The 25,089-nt window shown below is 37.1% G+C and overlaps 1 protein-coding gene across 1 annotated transcript in view; it reads right to left on the bottom strand.

Annotated features, from left to right (window-relative positions):
• The window catches only part of LOC148941036 (C2 domain-containing protein 5), a 290,635-nt gene that overhangs the window by 68,642 nt on the left and 196,904 nt on the right, over positions 1 to 25,089 (bottom strand). Inside the window, exon 17 of the mRNA XM_089105147.1 lies at positions 24,482 to 24,579. Within this exon, the coding sequence (XP_088961273.1) occupies positions 24,482 to 24,579 (98 nt within the window). The remainder of the gene's footprint in view (positions 1 to 24,481; positions 24,580 to 25,089) is intronic.

Below are 25,089 nucleotides of genomic sequence, written 5' to 3'. Positions count from 1 at the left end.
TATAATTGGATAATTATAATAGATTTCCTATGTGTTCTTCCCATACATAACCCCTTTTCCATAAGTTATAAACCCCCCTTAATAAGTTATGCCCCAGGGCATAATTTACAACGCCTACCCCTGGGTAGGCGTTGTAAATCAGAACTTTTATCAGAACTTTGAACTATTTTAACAAAATGTCTATCTCAACATTTTATCTGATGAACTTAGGGCGTGGAGGAGGGAGAGGGGCTATTTGTCCTTCAATATCTTTTGAATCTTAAAAAGTGAACAAGAACTTTCAATTTTCAATCAAACGAGCACTCTCTAAAGTTTACACGAGCATCCCTTCCATAAGAAATAACATGAAGGATTCGTAAAATCGTTAAATTACAACCCTTGCCCTGAGGGCTTTGGGGGAGTTGTAATCCTCAAACACCTAATTTCCAGAACTTAAAATTATGTTTAATAAAATGGCTGTCTTAAAATTTTGATTGGATATGTTTGGGGAAAAGGTGGGCTTGATAGGGGGGTTAGTTGACGTCAAATCACTTTCGACTGTTACAAAGGGCACTAGCCCTCGGAATTTCCAATCGAATGAGCCTTCTTTGAAGTTTTTACGACAGTGCCTTCTATAAAAACCTTATATGCCCCCAGGGCATAACTTAAAACTCTTGCCCTGAGGGTTGTGGGGGATTGTCCTCCTCAAAAACATATTTTCTATCTATAAATCAGCTACGCTGAACAAAATGGCTATCTCAAAATTTTGATTGGATGTGTTTGGGGGAATGATGGGCGTGGGGGGGGGCTAGTTGTCCTCCAATCACTTTCGACTATTAAAAAGGGCACTAGCCCTTTGAATCTCCAATCGAATGAGTCTGTTTTGAAATTTTTACGGCAACGCCTTCTATAAAAAACCTTATATGTCGCCAGGGCATAACTTACAACACTTGCCCTGAGGGCTGTGGGGGAGTGTCCTCCTCAAAATCATATTTTATATGTGGAAATCTACCACCCTGAACAACTTGTATACCTCACAATTTTGATTGGATGCGTTTGGGGGAAGGCTGGGCGTGGAGGGGGGGCTAGTTGCCCTCCAATCACTTTCGACTCTTAAAAAGGTCACTAGCCCTTTAATTTCCAATCGAATGAGCCTGTTTTGAAGTTTCTACGGCAACGCCTTCTATAAAAACCTTATATGCCCCCAGGGCATAACTTAAAACCCTTGCCCTGAGGGTTGTGGGGGAGTGTCCTCCTCAAAAATATATTTTCAATCTGAAAATTAACTACGCTGAAAAAATATGGATATCTCAAAATTTTGATTGGATGTGTTTGGGGGAATGATGGGCGTAGGGGGGGGCTAGTTGCCTTCCAATCACTTTTGACTATTAAAAAGGGCACTATCCCTTTGAATTTCAAATCGAATGAGCATGTTTTGAAGTTTCTACGACAACGCCTTCTATAAAAACCTTATATGCCCCCAGGGCATAAATTAAAACCCTTGCCCTGAGGGTTGTGGGGGAGTATCCTCCTCAGAAATATATTTTCTATCAAGAAATGAACTACGCTGAACAAAATGGCTATCTCAAAATTTTGATTGGATGTGTGTTGGGGGAATGATGGGTGTGGGGGGGGGGCTAGTTACCCTTCATCCATTTTTGAGTATTAAGAACGGTAGTAACCTTTTGATTTCCAATCTAATGAGCATATTTTGAAGTTTTTACGACAACACCTTCTTTAAAAACCTTATATTCCCCCAGGGCATAACTTAAACCCTTGCCCTGAGGGTTGGGGGGGAGTGTCCTCCTCAAAAATATATGTTCTATCTGGAAATCAACTACGCTGAACAAAATGGCTATCTGAAAATTTTGATTGGATGTGTTTGGGGAAATGATGGGCGTGGGGGGGGGGTTTGAAGGGGGTCTAGTTACCCTCCAATCACTTTCGACTATTAAAAAGGGCACTAGCTCTTTAATTTACAATCGAATGAGCCTGTTTTGAAGTTTCTACGACAACGCCTTCTATAAAAACATTATATCCCCCCAGGGCGTAACTTAAAACCCTTGCCCTAAGGGTTGTGGGGGAGTTTCCTCGTCAAAAATATATTTTCTATGAGTAAATCAACTACGCTGAGCCAAATGGCTATCTCAAAAATTTGATTGGATATTTTAGGGGGAATGATGGGCGTGGGGGGGGGGGGGGCTAGTTACCCTCCAATCATTTTCGATTATTAAAAAGGGCACTAGAACTCTCGATTTTCAATCGAATGAGCCCCCTTTGAAGTTTCTACGACGAACCCTTCCATATGAAGTGCCTCTGGGGAAAAAAATTATAAATAAATAATAAAACATTGGAGCCGTATGGCCTTTACTATAGGCAACGCTACAGCGTTGCCTCTGATTATTATTTATTAATTTGTTTTCCCCAGAGGCACTTAATATGGAAAGGGTCGTCGTAGAAGCTTCAAAGGGGGGTCATTCCATTGGAAATCGAGAGTTCTAGTGCCCTTTTTAAGGGTCAAAAGTGATTTGAAGCCAACTAACACCCCTTCCACTCCCACCATTTCCCCAAACACATCCAATCAAAATTTTGAGATAGCCATTTTGTTCTAAGTAGTTGATTTCCAGATAGAAATAATGTTTATGAAGAGGACACTCCCCCACAGCCCTCAGGGCACGGGTTGTAAGTTATGCCCTGGGGGTGTATAAGGTTTTCATAGAAAGCTTTGCCCTTTTTAATACTCAAAAGTTATTGGAGGATAACTACCACCCCCCTCACGCCCACCTTTTCCCCAAACACAACCAATCTAAATTTTGAGGTAGCCATTTTGTTCACCGTAGTTGAAAATTTTGAAAATTAGGTCTTTGAGGATGACACCCCCTACAGCCTTCAGAGCAAGGTTTGGAAGTTATACCCTTGGGGCATATAAGGTTTTTATAGAAAGAGTTATCGTAGAAACTTCCAAAAGGGCTTTTCGATTGGAAATTTAAATGACTAATGCCCTTTTTAATAGGCAAAAGTGATTGGAAGGCAACTAACACCCTTCCACGCCCACCATTTCCCCAAACACATCCAATCAAAATTTTGAGATAGCCATTTTGTTCAGCGTAGTTGAAAGTTTTGGGAATTATATCTATGAGCAAGACACTCCATCCTAAGTCTTCAGGGCAAGGGTTATAAGTTACGCCCTGGGGGCATATATGGTTCTTATGGAAGGAAGGCTCGTATAAACTTCAGAGAGGGCTCATTTGATTGGAAATTGAAAGGTCCAGCTCGCTTTTTAAGCGTCAAAAGATATCAGAGGGTAACCAGTCCCCCTCCCCCACGCCCTTTTTTCCCAAATGCATCCGATAAAAATTTTGAGATAGCAATTTTGTTAAAAATAGTTGTAATACCATATAACAAAAACTCCGGTGTCGACACAGCCCCCCAGGGCCCGGGGGCAGGTGTTTTAAGTTACGCCCTGGGGCCATATATGGTTCTTATTGCAGGGATACTCGTATAAAATTCAAAGAGGGCTCATTTGATTGGAAATTGAAAATTCTAGTTCACTTTTTAAGAGTCAAAAGAGATTGGAGGGCACCTTGGCCCCTCCACCTCCAAGCCATTTTTTCCTCAAACCCATCCAATAAGAACTTTGAGATGACAATTTTCTTAAAAATTGTTCAAAAACCATGCAACGAAAACTCCGGGGTCAACAAAGCCCCCCAGGGCCCGAGGGCAGGCGTTGTAAGTTATACCCTGGAGAATATATGGTTTTTATGGAAGGGATGGTAGTAAAAACTTCAAAGAGGGATCATTTGATTGGAAATTGAAAGTTCTAGTTCCGTTTTTGAGAGTTAAAAGATATTGGATGGCAACTAGCCACCCCCCACGCCCCACATTTTTCCCATATCCATCAGATAAAAATTTTGAGATAGTCATTAAGTTAAAAATGGTTCAAAAGTCAAATAACAAAAATTCAGGTGTCGGCACAACCCCCCAGGTCCAGGAGGCAGGCGTTGTAAATTATGCCTTGGGGTATATATGGCTCTTATGAAAGGTATGATCGTACGAACTTAAGAGAGAGCTCATTTGAGCAGACACTGAAAGTTCGAGCTCACTTTTCAATAGTCAAAAGAGATCCAAGGACTAGCCCCCCCCCTCACCTTCTTTTTCCAAATCCATCTGATGAAAATTTTGAGACAGACATTTTGTCAAAAATAGTTCAAAGGTCAGATAAAAAAAATTCAAGTGTCAATAACACCCCCCCCCGGGGGCCCGGAGGAAGGCGTTCTAAGTTATGCCGTAATGGCATGTATTGTTCTTATGAAAGGGATGCTCGTATAAACTTCATAGAGGGTTCATTTGATTGGAAATGGAGAGTTTTAGTTCACTTTTTACGAGTCAAGAGATTTGACGGCAACTAGCCCCCCCCCCCGCCACACTTTTTCCCCAAGCCCATCCGATAAAATTTTTAAAATATATATTTCATTAAAAATAGTTCAAAGGTAAGATAAAAAAAAACTCCCGTGTCGACGCAACCCCCCAGGGCCCGAAGGCAGGCGTTGTAAGTAACGCTCTGGGGGTATATATAGTTCTTACGGAAGGGATGCTCGTATAAACTTCGGAGAGGGCTCATTTGACTGGAAATTAAAAGTTCTTGTTTACTTTTTAAGAGTCAAAAAGATCGGAGGGCGACTAGCCTCTCCCCCTCTCCACGCCCCAAATGCATCATATAAAATTTCGAGATAGACATTTTGTTAAAAATAGTTCAAACTTCAGATAATAAAACTCCGGTGTCGACACAGCCCCCAGGACCCGGGAGAGGTCTAAACTTCAGAGAGGGCTTATTTGATTGGAAATTGAAAGTTCGAGCTCACTTTTTAAAAGTCAAAAGAGATCCGAGGGCAACCAGCCCCTCACCCACGCCTTCTTTTTCCAAACCCATCTGATAAAAATTTGAGATAGAAACTTTGTTAAAAATAGTTCAAAGTTCAGATAACAAAACTCCGTTGTCGACACAGCCCCCCAGGGCCCAGGGGTAGGTCTTGTAACTTATGCCCTGGGTGCACATATGTTTGTTATGGATGCTCGTATAAACTTCATAGAAGGCTCATTTGATTGGAAATGGAAAGTTGTAATTCACTTTTAAGATTCAAAAGTGATTGGAGGGCAGCTAGCCTCCCCCCCCACCCTCCATTTTTTCCCAGAGGCACTTTATATAGAAGGGGTCTTCGTATACACTTCAAAAGGGGCTCATTCGATTGGAAATCGAGAGTTCTAGCGCCTTTTTAAGAGTCAAAAGTGATCGGAGGGCAACTAGTCCCAAGCCCTTTTTCCCAAAATACATCTGATAAAAAACTTGAGGTAGCCATTTTGTTAAAAATAGTTCAAAGATCATATAACAAAACTCCTTTAAGCATGGTCATTTCGTTAAAAATAGTTCAAAGGTCAGATAAGAAAAAACCCTTGAGTCGAAGCAGCCTCCCAGGGCCCAGGGCTGGCGTTGTAAGTATTGCTCTGGGGGCAAATATGGTTCTTATAGAAGGTATGCTCGCACAAACTTCGGAGAGGACTCATTTGATTGGAAATTGAATGTTCTACTTCACTTTTAAAGAATCAAAAGACATAGAAGGGCAACTAGCCCCCCCCCCCTCCCTCCTCCATCCTCTTTTTTCCTCAAACCCATCCAATAAGAGCTTTGAGATAGCCATTGTTTTAAATGTAGTTCAAAGATCATATAATGAAAACTCCGGGGTCGACAAAACCCCCCAGGGCCCGGAGGCAGGCGTTGAAAGTAATGCTCTGGGGGCATATATAGTCCTTATGGAAGGGATTCTCGTAAAAACTTCGGAGAGGGCTCATATGATTGGAAATTGTAAGTTCTCGTTCACTTTTTAAGAGTGAAAAGAGATCCAAGGGCAACTATCCCCCCCTCCACGTCCTATTTTCCTCAAATCCATCCGATAAGAACTTTGAGACAGCCATTTTTTCAAAATGGTTCAAAGATCATACAACGATAACCCCGGGGTCGACACAATCCTTCAATGTCCGGGGTAAGCGTTGTAAGCTATGCCTGGAGGGCATATACAGCTGTTGTGGAAGAGATGATTGTACAAACTTCAGAGAGGGCTAATTTAATTGGAAATTGAAAGTTCTAGTTCAGTTTTTAAGAGTCCTATCCCCTCTCACGCCCCTTTCCCCCCAAATGCATCCGATAGAAATTTTGAGATAGCCATTTTGTTAAAAATAGTTCAAAGGTCAGAATTAAAAAAAAAAAAAAAAAAAAAAAAAAAAAAAAAACTCCGGTGTCGACACAACCACCAAGGCAGGTGTTGCAAGTTATGCCCTGGGGGTATATATGGTTCTTATGGAAGGAATGCTCGTATAAACTTCAGAGACAGAAATGGTAAGTTCTAGTTCAATTTTTAATAGTCAAACGAAATCAGAAGGCCCCTAGCCCCCACCACGCCCTTTTTTCCCCAAACCCATCCGATACAACTTTTGAGATAACCATTTTTTAAAATAGTTCAAAGGTCAGATAACAAAAACTCCGGTGTCGACAAAACCTCCCAGGGTCTGGGGGGCAGGCATTGTAAGCTATGTCCTGGGGCCTTATATGGTTCGTATAAAAGGGATGCTCATATAAACTTCATAGAGGGCTCATTTGAATGGAAATTAAAAGTTCTATTTCATTTTCTCAGAGTAAAAAAAGATCGGAGGGAAACTAGCACCTCCCACCCTCCACGCCTTTGGGTTTATCGGATAAATAAACCCATCTAAAAATTTGAGGTGACCATTTTGTTAAAAATAGTTCAAACATCAGATTTTAAAACTACAGGGTCGACACAACCCCCCAAGGCCCAGGGACAGGCTTTGTAAGTTATACTCTGGGGGTATATACGGTTCTTATAGAAGGGATGCTCGTATAAACTTCAGAGAGGGCTCATTTGATTGAAAATAGAAAGTTCTACTTTTCTTTTAAAGATTCAAAATGGACCGAAGGGCACTTAGCCCCCCACTCACGCCCTTTTCTCCCCAAATCCATCCGATAAAATTTTGAGATAGCCATTTTGTTCAAAATAGTTCAAACATCAGATAATAAAAACTCCAAGGTTGACACAAACTCATTTTTTCATTTTGATATTGTTACTTTCATACCAGTTTTAATACTTTGACGAATATTTTATTTTTTTTCTATAAGTTTGGTTTCTAAACAAGTAATTTCTAAAAACTTTAAACTTTTTGCAATCAAAAACGAACAAATATTAATTAAAAAAAAAACTTTACGAAAAACAGTTTTTTCAAAGAAAAGTAAAGGCCATTTTAAACTTAAGCCTACTGCGTCATTGGCGCTTTACTGAAAACTTTGTGTGTCGTGAACAGTCTTGGAAAATATAAACAACATCAAATTGAATGTTTGATGTATAATAATATTAATTGTTGAAAGATCCACCAGTTCAAGTATCTTTTCACTGTAATTTTATTTTTCTTTTCAATCCTGTAAGACTGTAAGAACTGAAAAAAAAAACATTTGTAATATAATTCGTTTTTAGTTAAGCACCAATGATGCAGTAGGCTTTTGGTTTTTATATATAGTTAAGGAAGGGGGCAATATCAAAACTCTTGTTTGAAGTGAAACTATATTCGTCTTGAACAACTTTAAAAAGAGCTAATAAATTATACTGAATATTTGATGTATAATGATATTGATTGCTGAAAGCTCTGTTCAAAATTTTACTATAATTTTATTGTTTATTTTCAATATTAAGTACAAAAGAAAATATTTGGAATAAAATTGGTTTTCAGTGAAGCGCTGATGACGCAGTAGGTTTTAGACTTTTACAGTGAGAGAAGGACGCGGTACCCAAACTCTCGTATGCAGTGATTTTTATTTGTTTCAAGTTTTATTCACATATTCAATTTAAGTTTCACCCGTTTTAAGATTTATTTATTTATTTACATTAATATCTACTGTATGTTAAATTGCCTTGATTGTTTATTTAATTTCTGTTCGTTTTAAGTTTCATTTATACTTAAATACAAAAATATTTTTTTCGTTTTAAGCTTGATTTTCATATTCAATCTAAGCATTGCTCACTTTAAAATCTATTTGTTCATTTATATTATTACTTGTTGTGTGTTTTTTGCTATGACTGTTTATTTAATTTCTGTTCGTTTTGGGTTTCACTTAATCTTCAATAGTAATTTCTGGCCGTTTTGAGTTTGAATTTTAACAGGTATTTGTATCTTCTGAGCTTTAGTTTAAAATGGCCTTTACTTTTCTTTGAAAAACTTCTTTTTCGGAAAGTTTTTTTTTTATTAATCTTGCAGGAAAAAGCCAAAAGGAAAACTGGACGAGGAAAATTTCAGAGTATTAAGGGCACCAAATAAAAACTTTATTTGCCTCCCCCTATAGCGGGATAGACCTAGATGGGTCTATAGACCCATCTTAGGTCTATTTATTCTGGGAAATAGAAAATAGCCAAGAAGGAGAATGAACGAGGAAAATTTCTGAGTACTAAGGGCACCAAATAAGAACTTTATTTGCCTCCCCCTATAGGGGGATAGACCAAGATGGGTCTATAGCCCGGTCTTAGGTCTGTTTATACCTGGAAAATAGCCAAGAAGAAGATTGGACGAGGAAAATTCCAGAGTATTAAGGGAACCAAATACAAACATTATTTGCCTCCCCCTGGTCCCTTCTTAGGTCTATTTATACCTGGAAAATAGCCAAAAGGAAGATTGGACGAGGAAAATTTCAGAGAATTAAGGTCACCAAATAAAAACGTTATTTGCTTCCCCCTGGACCCATCTAAGATCTATTTATACCTGGAAAATAGATAAATTCACAAATAAAATCTATTTATTGGGTTCGGTTCAGAATAGAATTCTGAATTCTATTCTTTTATTGATTTTATTAACAAAACAAACACAACCTCTTTATTTTATTTAATTAACAAACACAACCTCTTTATTGATTTTATTAACATTTCTATTCTCCTCCACGAAATGGCGGAGGAGTGGCACGAGGAGGTCAAGAGGGAGTAAGAGGATTTTCGGGGGAGGGTCATTTGTAGGTAGCAATTACAGGGAGTACTACGAAATTAGATGCGGTACCAAAAGCATATAATAACCAATAAAAAGATTCCCAAGCAAAGTCGGAATGTTCGAGCTGGATTCAAACAAAATCAAGTTTTAGAATCCTTAAAATGCGTCAACACGGAACCAATGAATGACGCCATTTTACAAATTAAACCAAGTGCTGCGTTTAGAAGACACCGGGATGGGGGGAGGGGGGTCAGTCACTTTTGTAATGTCCAGAAATATATTTCCAGAATTGTTTCTGGAAATATCTGGAAATTTTTTCGAGAAACATAAACAATACATACCGACATTTTTTTTTTATATTTTACTTGTTCACTTGTGTGTTAGAGTATGCAGAATGTGTTATGGCACAGGGGACGAGAGATTGTTTGTAAAATATCCTGTTACAACCTAATCAGGATATACGGAAAGCCTAATCAGGTTTTGGAGGACAAAAAAAAACATAGAAAAACTTTCACATGCGGGGGTGGGCCAATGAGTTCGGCGTAGCGTAGGTGCCGACTTCCTAATACTCTGCCCTAGAACAGGAGTACTCTGCGTGGTTGAGAGCAGAGCGTTCCAATTAGAAAGCTCCTGTCTCCTACCATGTCCGCTCCTGGTAGGCAGGAGCGTACTTTTAGAGGACAAAAGTATTCTAATTTACTAAAATTGATAGATTAAACTTCCTTTTCTGACATTTTGTATCTGATGTCTCTGATCCTCTATAATATACGAATACTGCAGGATGGAATAATTATTCTTACACAGGTGTTATTATTGTAAGGAGAGTGGATACAATGAAAGCCTAAAGGTACAATAACCAATATAGGGGACTTTATCGTAGTTTGAAAAGTCTGGGAGTGCAGGAAAATAAGTTTCAGAACGCAAATCAGAATAAAAGAAGCTGACCTCTATGAAAGTTGTCCAGTGTAGCCCTGTAGCGTACGGGCGTCGATAATTCGAGGCGATATATATATATATATATATATATATATATATATATATATATATATATATATATATATATATATATATATATATATATATATATATATATATATATATATATATATATATATATATATATATATATATATATATATAGTCACAGATCATATGATATGATAGTTTTTTACCAGTTTAAGACTACCTTACTCTAGATCTTAAATATGTCTGTGCCTCCAGAGGCACCCAGGGAATAAGGAAGGAGTCGCTAACCTTCCCAAAATCTTGCTGCTGCCAGTACATCAGCTTTGCAGATCTGTCAGTGGACGCTAAGAATTCTTCCGATACATGTGTTCTTGAAAGCAAGAATTCTCCTCTCTTGTTCTTGGTTAATGTCTCAGGTTTCGGCTGCGTAAAGCAGAAAGTACATGACGTTGCTATTAAAGAGTCACAATTTCTGCCGTAGAGAGAAGCTTCGAGACCGCCAAACTTTCGATAGTCTACTATTGGCTTGACTAATTCTTATGAGCACTTCTTTTGTGGTAGATCCTGTATTTTCAATTATGCGGCCTAGGTATTTGAAATGGACGATAAATTCTAACTCTTGGTCTCCGCAAGCAATGCTCAGGGATAAGTCTATTTTGGTAATGCATTTTTTTTATATTTATTTTTAGGCCGACCTAGCACCCTCTCTCACTCACTTGGTCTAATGGTTCTTAAAGTCGTTGCTTGCACGATTCTAGTAAAGCGATGTCGGCAGCGAAGTATATATCACTCAGGAATACTTCAGGATTCAGCTGCATGTCGTCTGTGCTACAGCTTCGCACTATGTAACCAATTAAAATTGGAAAGAGCAGCGGCGACGAGAGGCAGTCTTGTTTAACTTCTGGCAGGCATGCGGAAGAAACAAGTCTGGCCTCTTGGCTGCTTTACACAACACTCACTGTCTTCATATAGAGCAATGATCAGCAGAACTATCTTTTCGGGGATTCTGTAGTGCAAAAAGATCTTTCGCATACTATAGCGGTCCACTGAGTAAAATGCCTTTTCAAAATCGTTGAATATCATATAGATCTGTGATTACCGCTCTCTTCTTTCTTCTTGAATTCGTCCCTTTCCTTGAATATAATCACAAGGGTACTGTGTTTCCATTCAGAAGGTAGTTTGGCTGTCACCCAGATTACTGCAAACAAATCTGTCAAGAAATTCATGCATGTGAGAAAGATCGCTTTCATTATTTCCGCGGAGCTTTGGTCTTCGGTACCAGCCTGAACCAAATACATTATTAACAAAAGCACTTCTTAGTTATTGCAAAATATTTAGATACGCCCAAAGTTTAACTTCCTTTGCTTGGTATTTATGTATTTTTCTGGGCTTATCTGATCTACATACAGAAACAGATACAGTTACTAAGACTACCTACCCTTGAAAACATAAAAAAAGCCATTCCATTATTGAATCTCATTGAATGATATTGAGGACATTAAATTATGCAATATAACTTTGTTCACCTAAATATATTTAACGTAGATAGATTAAGGCCGAAAGGTGGACACGTTACACAGGTTGCAATCAGATTCAACCAAGTATTTTTAACCTGAACGATTAAAAGGCACAGTCTGGGACCTTTTGGCCTGTTCTTCCTCCAACATACATGTAAATGCTCAATTAACCTGTTTCTCTGGATACTTGAATTATGCATGCTTATCTTAATTTTGACAAAATTTTTGCAGAAACTAAATTTCAGCAGGGATCAAACTGAGGTCTGGGGGGGAGGTCGAAACTCGGTCTGGAGAGGATAGCTGCCCCCCACCCTTCCCACAGCAAATTACGCCTCTGGTGAAATTCAACTATCTTAAAAAAGCTGACGCCCCAAACAACCTTTTTTCCATATTAAACAATTCACAGCTGATTTGATTCTTTCATTCATTCATTTTTATTAGTAATATAAATAAAATACAATAATAAAGAACAAAAACTGAAAGAGTAAAAGAAAAACAAATACATCAGATATTGTAGCCCCAAAAGCCGAGCTTGTAGGGGGCCCAATCAATACAGCAACAATTTCAAATGTTTAAAAAAAAATAATATGAAATAAAGCTATACATCAATACATAACAAAAAGTGGCAAAGCTTATGGACAAAGATATTTTTTTTTTTTTTAATAATAATAAAAAAATATACAGGAAAAGACCAAAATACAGAAACCTCACTACAGTCTAAGAAAACCACAAGCAGAATTAAATAATATCGGAAAAGACCTCTTCCATGAAATATCGGAAGGAAGAGAATTCCATAGCTTAGTAGCTAGATAAACTGGGGAACGCTAGGAAAAAGAAATTGAAACAGTGGAAGATGAATGGATAGATGGGACTTACGAAGCGAAAGGGTAATATGTGAACATGGAGCTTTTTTGAAAAAACAACATAGGCTTGTGGGAAGGGAACAATGTAAAAATTTATAAACTACGAGACATTTCTTTTTTACCATCTTAGGGGAGGTCCAAACACAACTTTCACAGCTTTATTATGGAGGCGTCTTATACGAGTTAATAGAGAAGAACATGCCACACCCCAAACAGAACAGCAATAAGAAAGTCGTGAATCGAAAAACACATGATACAGTGAGACCATTATCTCAGTGGGAAGCAAAGTATAAATACATACAACAAGTACTGACAAAACTCTCCAAAAGTGACCCCGCGTACCTCAGCGCCTCTAGAGGAAAAATGCTGCACTAATTAATCGCTCTGAGCCAATAAATTAAATTTAATACAGCTTTTACGGAACAAGTATAATCACCAACGGAACTTAGGCTATTATCCCCCAGGTTCGCTATGGAATCGTCTCCGGAGACGCGGACAAAGGGTCACTTTTTTTGTGTGGAGAGGATAGGTTTTGTCAGTACTTGTTGTATGTGTTTATACTTTGGTGGGAAGAAAGGATTGAACTCTGCGGAGGACACCAACCTGGCGGGAAAGAATACCCTGGAGATAGGATAAGAATACCCTGGAGATAGGATAAGAAAACCCTGGGATAGGCGATAAGATGAGACTTATAAGAAAGGCTAGAATCCAAAAACACACTCAAAATTTTCATTACCTGAATTAGTTGAATAAGGATATTATCAAAACACAAATTCAATATACAAGGAAAAACAACCAGGGAGCGATGACCCGCCGTAGACATTACTGTACCACTTTTAGACGCATTAACAACCATTTTGTTTACAAACCATTTTGTTTATGTTACGTTTGCCTCATTTTCAGAGCAAACAAAAAAGTTTGTGTCATCGTCAAACATAACGAATCGCACTCTCTCTGACATACCAGTTTCTATGAGGTCGTTGATGAATAGAAGAAACAGTAACGGACCCAGAATCGACCCCTGGGGAACTCCACTTCTTACAGGCAGAGAGTACGATATGATACCATCGATCCGTTATTTGCATAATCCGCAATATGAGTATCTTCTTTTGGTACCCAAACATTTATGCTTTAGAAAGTTGGATTTTGATATTATATTTATTAACACTCTATGTTGGATGTAAAAAAAAAATTCTTTTGCATACAACTGCTTGCTCTCTACTCTAAAGTTGTATGCTGCTATGTCAAAAGCACTTATGAGCACAACAAATGTAGTTAATGAGTAATTGCAAGTGTTGTTATGGATTACCTTTTCAAAAATTTGAAGTGCAATTTTTTTAGTTAAATGCACATTAATAAGCTCTTCCATTCTTGAAGTATTGTGAATAATACTTATCATTCCATTCCCATTTTGTAAGAAGTCGTTCTTAAAGTGTTACAGACTAAATGCCAAACTTAAGCGTAAAGAGGGAAGGGTTAAGGAAAGGGCAACCTCCCCCGTATAGGGAAGAATTTCTGTTCGTTTTAGTCTTTAGTATAGCTCTTTACTTTCACTTAAGTAAATATCTTTAATTAGGAGCATATCGTTTTTGAATTGCCAAGACCCTGCTTCGCCACATGTTATGTATTAAAAAACAGAAATATTTTCTGTCAGTTTCATCTGTTCCTTCTGCATTCAGAAACCTTTACCACTGAGACTTGATAGGATAGGACAACTATTATACATGTCTACTGTAACTTTTCCTACGTATATTGTAAGTAGTTTGGTTACGAAATGTATATAGTGGCTGATCTCCTTATTTCTTATTTCTAAAAGTCGTGGTGTACTTTCTAAATGGTTTTATAAGTCTGATTGTAATAATGCGAATTTTTCTGTTTATCTTACAACATTGGCTTCACTTCAAGTACAGTTTATGTTCCGTATCAGCTTCTGCAGTGTAGCCAGAATTTTATTTATGCTAAATATGAAAAGAGCTAAATATGAAATTTGTTCTTTTGATATTATATTTATTAACACCTTATGTTGGATGTAAAAAAAAAAAAATTTAAATACAACTGCTGCTTAATAACAGTGACAAAAATAAATAAATAAAAAAAAATGTTGAGTAACATACAGCTCAAATAATCTGGAATGATAACTTAACACAGGCTATGTTTTATACGCTACTAAATAAAAAAGTTTTTTTTCAAATTAAAGTAACGAGCGACATTAAACACAAACGAACTAAATTATTCCGTATATGGGGGGGGGGGGGTTATCCCCTCTATAACCCCTTGCTCTCTACTCTAGAGTTGTATACTGCTATGCCGAAAGCACTTATGAGCACAACAAATGTAGTTAATGAGTAATTGCAAGTATTGTTATCGATTGCCTTTTCAAACATTCAAAGTGCAATTTTTTTGGTTAAATGCACATTAATAAGCTCTTTCATTCTTGAAGTATTGCGAATAATTCTTACCATTCCATTCCTATTGCCCTTGTTCGTAAGAAGTCATTCTTAAAGTGTAACAGACTAAATGCCAAACTTAAGCGTAAAGAGGGAAGGGTTAAGGAAAGGGCAACCTCCCCCGTATAGGGAAGAATTTCTGTTCGTTTTAGCTTTTAGTATACCTCTTTACTTTCACTTGATAAATCTTTCTTTATAATTCAATTTTGTTCATTTTAATACCAAACCAGGAGTTAACCAAAATGTAAGGAAGGTTTATTTATTTACTGTATTTGATTTTCAAAATGAAGCATAATTGCCAAAAAAAAAATCGTCCCCGCAATGAGACGAGAGACTTCACCCCCTTATCATCATGGGTCCAACTGCCGCACCAGCCGTGATTTTTGAAAGCAAATATCTTTAATTAGGAGCATATCGTTTTTGAATTGCCAAGACCCTGCTTCGCCACATGTTATATATTAAAAACAGAAATTAAAATTTTATTTTTTACTTCCGAAACAGAAACTCACCCCATCGACTAGGCATCTTAATTAATTTTCCCCCTTCCTCCAGATGTTTGTTATCTGTTCATGTATATTATGAAACCGAAAGACCAGGGAAATGAATTGTCAATATCTAAGGGGAAAGAATGAATGCCATAACCTGTCATGTTTGAGATCAGCCACTATATACATTTCGTAACCAAACTACTTACAATATACGTAGGAAAAGTTACAGTAGACATGTATAATAGTTGTCCTATCCTATCGAGTCTCCGTGGTAAAGGTTTCTGAATGCAGAAGGAACAGATGGAACTGACAGAAAATATTGAAATACATCAGTTTTCGAATGACTTCTGTCTCCGTTTGAAGCTTCTTTAATTGTATTTTTATTTGTAGATTCTTTCTTTTTACAGGCAAGGGGCGAAACTGAAATACGTAAAAATAATCAAACTATCTGGTTTGGTTCTTGATATTATTATTATTATTGTTTATTGAAAACCCGTCTTCATTCAAAAAGAAAATGACGGAGCACTAAAAAAAAAAAAAAAAAAAAAAAAAAAAAAAAAAAAAAAAAAAAAAAAAAAAAAAACAATAAAAATATAGCTAGTGTTGAACAAGTTGGTTCTAAGCATGTTTTGAAATCTTTCGGTTGTGTTTCTCCATAAGTTTATCAACGGGTATAATAGAATCTGCTATATGAAGACTATTGATGAGCTTTAAACTGCGTGTCCAAATTGGATATCTCAGTAGGTATTTTCGGAAACGGAAGAAAGTTGAGCAGATTTTCAATTTATCAGCATTTGTAAGAATCTCCCAGAAGGGTGCAATGTAGAGGATGTGGGTGAGAGCAACAGTGTTGTACACCAGTGCCAGATAACGGCGATTAAAACAAAGCTTAGCAGAAACTATGGATATATGTAAATATTGTCATTTGACGAATGTAATTAGTTGGTGAATTAAATTTTACAAACTCCCCTTTATCAACGTTCCTTTTATGTGGCGTAGGCGTTCCAAATCACACGAGCGAAATGCTTGATTGTAAAATCTTTAACTGCAGTTAAAGACTTTAGAATGAAAAAGTGAAAAAAGTCATTATGCCTCCAATCTATACAAAGCTGAGGATCATGAAGAACTTCGTGAAGGTATTAGACAACAACTGAGATAGTTTTCAGTACCTATCCAACAAGTTTCCAAACTTGAGTTTAGCGAAAGCGAAAGAAGGTCCACAAATAAGGAATATCATTGCAGATAGTCCCTTTGATGACTTACTCAGTAGACTGGAAAAGATGAATGATTGGCATTTTAGTCTTTTATAGCCAATTTCCGTAAAAACAGTATATCTCCTGACTATGCAAATATTATACAGAAGTGCGTAAAGCTTGATGGTTGCAACAAGTCCCTTAAGATTCCTTTCGTCGACTCATATCTCGACTTCTTTCCCGAGAACCTAGGTTCTGTCAGTGGTGGACATGGCAGACGTTTTCATCTGGACATCTCAATGATGGACGGAGTCATGCTATCAAGGTCGATGGAGTGCAGCATTGCTGACTGACTACTGCTGGATGTTTCAGCGCAACATGCCAAATCCTCCGCACAAACGCAAGTCTACAGCCAGGAAATTGAAACCAAAATAACTCCAAATTATGAAACTTTATGTTAGTAATAACCACTAGAGTGATTGTGAGAGTCGGTAGGCAAGTTTCAAGGGTAGTCAGAAGATATAAAGGTGTTAAACAGGGTTGCCCATTGTCTCCTAAATTATTCGCCCTGTTTACGAATTATGTAGTGTAGTGTCAAGAGAATAAGGAGGTACCGATTGTGAGTTTAGGTATAGTATCCCTTTGCATGATGTTGTTCGAAGATGATAGAGTTTTGGTCGCAGGTTCACGAAGAAACCTTAAGAAAACCTTTGATATTTTAGGAGATTATTTGAATGGGAAATACTTAGAAAGTAATGTGGATAAAACCATATGTTAGTATTCCGTAAATGTGATAGACTTGAAGATCATGTTAATTTTAGTTTTAAGGGTAAAACGGTTAGATTAGAGAAGGAATGGTCATATTTAGATGTTAAGTTTAAGGCGAAAGGAAATTTATTTAGTAGCCATGTAGAAAGTAGGATCGAAAAAGGTAAGGCATGTTGTTATATGGTATTAAGAAGTCAGCTTAGGGATATTAAAAAGTCCCAAGTAGTCAAAGAGGTTTTCAGGGCTAAAATTTTAGGTGTAATGCACTGTGGTTCTGAGGTTTGGGGGTATGTGAAGGGTGATAGGCTAGAAACAGTGCAATTAGGATATTATAAGAGGTGGCTAGGGATAAGTAAGCACACAAATAGTTTAGTAGTAAGAGGTGATTTAGGTTTTTTTTTCTTTAAGAATTCGTAGGCTAGTAACATGGTTAGGCTTAGGGAAATAATTTTAGTGATGCCTAGGGTGCGGGTGATGAAGGCGGCTTACTTAGAAATGTTGCAGCTCAGGTAGGGCTGCTCAGGTAGGGGGTTGCCGTACCAAATTAAGAGTGTATTAGATCAGTGTGGACTAAGCCATATGTGGGGGGATGGTTTAAGGCTCGAGGATATGGGGGATCAAGTAAGTAGAGTAGTGGAAAGGATTTTACAAGACCAAGAAATACAGGCATGGCAGGCCCAACGTTCAATTTCGAATTCACTGCGGCTTTATTGTCGGTCGAAGGAGATTTGGGGTGAAGTTTTATTTTTTAAGGTGGGTTTGAATAAAAATGAAATAAAGTTATTAATTGAAATGAGGGCTGATAGTTTGCCACTGGGCCAAAGAAGAAAGTTTATCGGGAAGGAAAAGTTAAAGGCCGGTCCCTATTATTGTCCTATGTGTGGATGTTTAGATGAAAGCGTATATCACTTCATGTGTGAGTGTGAGCAGCTGAGTGATTGGAGACTTGAAGTGTTTGGTAGGGGGGATTATGATTTTGAGTGGTTGGTGAATGTGTGTGCGGATAAGTGTTTTATGGGTATCAGAAGCTTGGCACGATCCCTTCGTCTCGCGATGAATCATAGAAGTAGATTTCTGTAGGATTATGTTAGGTTATGTGCAATTTTTGTAATGGTTCTTTGTTTATATTTTTTGCCATGGCCTATGGGCTTTTAGCACAAATAAATTCTATTCTATATGTTGAGCCGTCCTAGACGAGTATTTCACTGGACTTGAAATCCTCAGAACAGGGGTTCGAGTGTTGGTGTCACTGGCTATTTCGATTAGATCGGAGGTCAATGGTGTGACTCTGTAAGCTCATCCAGAGTCGAACCAACTCTACATGGGTGCCTGGAGAAATACGGGGGAAAAGCGCCTGAAGCATCGGATGATTTGCCCCCAACCACGCATAGCAATCCCGGCCGAAAATAGTGAATTAGGAGATCGGCACCTGTGAAACGCCGACCATTGGTCAGATGCGAAAAAGTTTTTTTTACGTATATATATATATATATATATATATATATATATATATATATATATATATATATATATATATATATATATATATATATATATATATATATATATATATATATATATATATATATATATATATATATATATATATATATATATATATATATATATATATATATATATATATTTATGTAAAAACATGTGCATTACACCTTAACTAGATGAGGCTATAAAATTTATGTTAATTAGTACTCTATTCAGCGCAATTTGTGCTCTTCTTTAACTTATTTACGAGTTGGTTGCCTTGATACAAAGTTAAAGATATATAAACGGTTAATGTGAGATATCCAAAAAGTGGTGGATGACAGAGACAAACGGTTTGCATATTTTGAATCACCATCTCTCAATTGTCTGAAAACCAGTGTTGGGTCCCAAAATATTCTCCGAAACTCTTTTTTGTTTATCAGTAATGTTATTACTATTATTTTTTCTTCCATTCTTCAAGTGTTCCCATTAAGTTCGGAGGCAAACTATGCTAGCTACCTGGATATGCGACGAGAATTTATCAAAGAAAGCAAAGAACGCATAAACTAAATGAAAAGGTTCAGGAAATTAAGGATAGAAAGACCAAGGAGTAAACTGTAAATATGTAAAAGGATAGGATGAAAAATAGAAACCTCTTCCGTTTGAGATCAATCACAATGTACAATTCTTAGCCAGCCCACTTACAATATATGTAGGAGTAATTTTAGTAGTCGGATATAATAGTTCTTCTAAGAAATTCTACCAGTAAGGGATTCTGAATGCGGAAGTAACAAATGGAATTTACATGAAAAATATTAGAATGCCTCAGTTTTTGACTGACTTTCTATTTTCCTTTAAGAGTTCTTAAATTGTACTATTTATTGTATTTTTTTTCTTTTCAGTTTAATTAATAGCTGAATTTTATAAATTGATAAATATGACAAACTTTTGTCCCTCTTACAAAGCAAGCATTCGAAATTCCAGGAAAAAGGACTTAATTGTAATATCTTTAACAGCATTTTTAATTATTATTATTCAAATATTTCTTTTTAGTTGGATGTTCAACCGTAGGCCCTTACGTTTGGACCATACTTTGTTCTTGACCTATAATGAAATTGGTCTTCTGTGTCCACTCGGAAATAATCAGCTTATCCTGAGCGAGATAAAATATTTTTCAGGTAGATATTAACTAAATATTTAATATATAGAGGTAGTTAGGTTACGTATTTAATATAATTCGTTCTGGGGTCCTGCTTTTCATAATTCTATGTTATATTTTCGATAATTTTGTTACTTAACTATTATATTTTCATCATTTTTGGTATACTTCATTAGGACGAACCTTACTTCACTTCTTTGGTGTAGTCGCTATAACACGTAAGTACCGAACCCCAAATGCAAGTTACTTGATTTTTATACACAAAAAGTGTGAGTAAATTATAGAAAAAATAATAAGCTTCCTAAACCATAATGCCAAAGGTCAATGGCTACCTGAAACACCTCTGTGTCTGAACAAGAGTCAGTTCGCCTAGTGAATTCAAATGACAGTAATTTGAACAACGGTCATTTGCAGGAGAGCAGAAGATTTAAAATATGTATTGAGTCAGGCAATTTTCAGGAGGGGGGCTCGCCTCTCTTGAATCTCAAACCACCTCTTATTAAAGTTATCAAATAAAAGTTGTTTTTTGCTGTTTACCCCACCAAAAATCACTTTTTTGTTATCCACCCTTCCTCCAAACACACATACAGAGAGAAATATATCCCGCGTACGTGCCTGTGTTGATAGTTTTGACTACTATTCAGAAGCGGTTATTTGCAAAAAAAAGTCTTTTTTGGCATCGAAAATGAACAAAAATTAATTACAATATCGAAAACACAAATTTTCAACCATTTCTGCGGGCTCTCAGCAAGATACCATGAATTTTGGAAATGCCAGAAGGTTTCAAAGGTACTGAGATCCAAATGAGATAGGTATTTTCGAAAACTACACAGCCTTTCTATGAAGTGCAAAAAACAGTTAATTTTGTTTTTGTTATTGTTTTTATTGTCTTATATAAGATTTGTCACTATTGAACTGTTATTTTTTCAAATGAGATAGATGGATTGAATCAATCGATATAGTTTACTTTTTTTTAAGGAAGTCGAATGCATAACATTTCCAGATAGAAAATGTTACATAACCCCTTCCGAGTTTCCATAGCAGAGTTGTATTCTGGAAACTGTAATGCACTGAAGGCACATTATATGCTGTACTAATTTACTATTTAAAAACTTGTTCGCTTTAGAAACTTGATATTAAAACTAAGAACTATCACCTTGGTTTCCTGTGAGATGGCAGATTGTAACACAACGCTATAAATACTAGAAATTTGATATCTTTGTATAATAAAACATAACTAGAGCAAAAAATAAATAACTAACGAAATTGTAGATGTTTGCTTTTTTCATCATAAATTTGTGTCAATTTTAGGAATTGCTTTTCATGGCTTTTCTCTTAAATTCTGTATTAAAGAAGGATTGATAATCACCGTACTGTGTCAAATGCTTTTTGCAAGTTGCACAGGCTTACATGCGACGAAATTCGGTGAAAACGTTATGTTCCTTCGGCGTAGTTTGGCTTTCAGAAAGGATACCCTGGTGATTATGCCCTGTCAGCTATGCCTTTAGATGCTGGTGCAGCAAATGAATCTTTGGTTCTTGGTAGCCATGATGTGCACTGTGCGTTTTACTTGGCTATCCACGAATACATTCTGTAAGGGGCATAGAAGAGAGGGGTCAGAGGGGGGTCAAACCTTCGGTGTTAGGAGAGTATCGCAATTTGCAATTTGTTGGTCCGCATTTTTATCCCTGGTCCGTGTGAAATTTCAGTTGTTTTGTCAGTTTATGGGGGAATGAGACAGATAATAGTTTCACCTGACTTTTTAACATCGAAATAATAGAGCCTCAATCGCAAAACTGAATGTTCAGATGTTGTAGACAGATTGATAAGTCTAAGGTCCAGCGCACACGAGGCAATTATTTTGAGACTAGAACTGCTAACAAATTGCCCACACAACGGTTTTCTTGACCATGGCCTTGAAGGAGAGTGGGGGCCCGCCCACGAGGCAATCCAGATGAAACTGGTTTCCAATCAGTCTAAAATCAGTTCCGTATGAACCGGTTTCTATGAGCCTCCAGCGGTGGTCACAGTTGCGTTGCAGAGTGTTGTCATACATATTTTTGGGAGCTACCGCGTTGATATTGCTCAATTATTCTGGCTCTCAACATGTCAGACCAGGAATTAAACGTCAAATTCGTAGGAGAAGTGGAGAAGCATGAAGATTCCTTCGACATTATGTAAAATGGGATAAACGGTCTATCTGTTTGAGACAGTTCTTTTGCTGCTAAGAACAGACGAGACTTTGCATTTTTTTTCCAAGTAGGGATGGACTAAATACTCCCTCTGAAACCTACGAAACCTGCGGTACTCATAACAATCAATTAAGTCTTCCTGGTCGATACTCAACATAGTTAACCACATTGCACTGCCCAATTAGATAAACACAACTGATCCACAACCACTCGTGTCCGTGGGCGGAGACACGTTTCATTTTGGTTGTAGACTGGTAATAAACCAGTTGCAGATGAGACTAGTTTTCAACCGTTGTCTTGAAAAAGTTGCCCCGTGGGTGCTGGGCCTAAGTCTAGTTTGAGGTGCTGATGACGTGTTTATGCTTTGTCGGATCATTGCGCACATTGAGACGAATTTTAAAATGTCAAATGATGAATACCGGAAAATTGGTCTTAGTTCCAACGCAGATAAGTCTCGGATTGCTCTTTTTAATTGGATATATTTGAGTACTGTACCTGTTAGACTTCGTGGTTCTAATATCAAGCCAGTGCCTTTTCTAACTTATCTGCACCACCCGGTCAGAACTTACAGGCTGCTGCAAATAAACTCCGGTTCAATTGCAGGGTTTAAGCAATTTTATATAATTCGACTGCGCTGTCGCATATTCTGTATGTTGCACCCACAGTATAAAGATATAGCAGTAAGTTTACCACAGATAATTTCTGGCTCTTCATTCTCGGTGCAGACAAACAGCTCCTCCCATTTCTTCTTGCATTAGCGCGTACAAACAGCTCCTCTCATTTGATCTGCCATCAGTGGTCAAATTACCCTCGAACACGTATTTTGGCAGAAACTTTCTCAAAATGCCTTTAAAACCAACTTGAGACTTCGAAGCCTACTTTTAATTCCTAAAAAATATCTAATAATGACATTCCACTACTAATTACCAATTTTCATATATGTATTGGAATAAATTAATTTAAAATTAGTTTCTTCAAAATTTAGTGTTCCAACGTTGAAGCCAAGTTTCGCGTTCGAGAGAAATCTGACTTGTCTACCCGTGGAAAGATCTAATGCCGCTTATGATTCTAGGTTCTCTGGAGCACTCGCACCTCAGTCCGGGTTTTTATAATGGTTGAGATAGGGAAAGGTCACACTGCCTATAATTTATATATTGTGGTTGCACCTCTCAGAAGAATGCTTCGAAAATTTGATATTAAGCAAATACAGTCCTACTACTTTCGTTTCGCAAAGTAGTTACTGAGGCTACACATATGGATGCGAAATTCATATATTTGCCTTCATCACAAAGTTACAGAACCAAGTAAGGCCGTTCGAAAACAGAATGAAATTTTCAAAACCAATGCTGTTGCATGAATGGTCGTCCCTCCTGCAGCAGTACTGTCAATATAGTATTTTATTATTTTATTTATAGTATAGTATTTTATTTTATTATATAGTATTTTATTTATGTATTGTACTATTTGTTCTGTGTCTATTCTGTACTGTTTTAGTGTTGTAAGTATTGAATTGTTAAATATTGTATTGTTCCCTGTTGTTTGTGTTCTTTTTTTTCTTATTGTTGAAATGTAATTAACGTCATTTTTTTGTAAGTATTGTATTGTTAATTTTCGTACTATTCTATATTGTCCGTTTATTTATATTGTATTGTTAAGTATTCTTTTCTTTTTGTTTGTACCCCGTCTTTTAGCTTTTTTGTGGTGACGGGTTAAGAAATGAAATTTACAACCAGATCCGGGTCACCAGGCATGGATGCAATTTTTTTTTTTGGGGGGGGGGGCAGTATTACAAAGAAATTTGTTTGATTACTTGAATAAAAAGTGCCCAGAAAGCCAATAATATTTAGCATTTCAAGGGAAAGAGGTCCCCCCCCCTGATACGTAAGTCCCAGAGTGTTAAGTCTAAAGATCGCATCTGACATTACCAAATTTTTGATAGAGATGTGAGAATGTCAGTTATGCCCTTCAGGTGTGACAGCAACTAAATTGGACATAAAATCGTCACTGTCACGCCTGAGGATTATATGTGATGTTCTCAAACGTCTGGTGCAATTACACAGCAGCGTTTGCCAAGCTGTTCTCGAAACGAGGATCAGAAAGGCTATGTATGTTCAATGACACTTTGATCCTCCTGAGCTACATCGCCCACCCATCCTCATCCTGTACATTACGGTACAATTTTCTGACGGTACAACTATTCTTGCTGCAAAACAAAAGATAGATTAAGAAGTCTTCGGAAGCGTGGAGAGCACCGCCTTCCACAAGTCCAACTAGTGGCCTATCATAAGTTGGAAAAGAAGTGGTGGATATTCCTGAACATGCTAGAGATAATTGAGCCTATTGCAGTTCATGCTACAAAAGCTAATAAAAATAAAGACAAAAATCTTAAAGTACCTCGGTTTTGGAATGACTTTCCGTCTTCGCTTGAGGTTTCTTATCACGGAAAAGTGGATCTTCATCCAGCTTAAACATTAAAGGACCGTCAACATTTTCTAAAAAAAAAATAACTTTTAAGGAGCATTTGGCTTTAAACGATTTTAACATTTCAACTAATGAGGTTTGTTAGGTTTCTCCAGTTTCAAGTAGAATCTGAAATTCACTATTCATGAAAAAAAATTAATTGGTTAGATGTCTATGTTTGGCCTGTCTGAAACTTCACATATCTCGTATACGATAAAATATAAGAAATTAACTGGCTGATCCAAAAACTATTTGGCTGCTCTTTGTGCGATTAACTAAAAAAACAAGTTTTTTTTAACTGAAAGCAAGGAGCGACGTTAAAACTTAAAACGAACAGAAATTATTCCGTATATGAAAGGGGTTGTCCCCTCCTCAACCCCTCGCTCTTTACGCTAAAGTTTGACTCAGTCTTACAACTTTATTCTATAAAACAATAAGAAACTTTAGCGTAAAGAGCGAGGCGATGAGGAGGAGACAACCCATTTCATATACGGAATAATTTCTGTTCGTTTTAAGTTTGAATGTCGCTCCTTACTTTCAGT

Source organism: Artemia sp. Qi Xiang Cuo, chromosome 19 (genome assembly GCF_049724085.1).
Source record: "Artemia sp. Qi Xiang Cuo chromosome 19, ASM4972408v1, whole genome shotgun sequence".
In the NCBI taxonomy this organism is placed as follows: Eukaryota; Metazoa; Arthropoda; class Branchiopoda; order Anostraca; family Artemiidae; genus Artemia; species Artemia sp. Qi Xiang Cuo.
The sequence above is the reverse complement of the archived record's forward strand: the minus strand, read 5'-3'. Positions and strand labels throughout refer to the sequence as shown.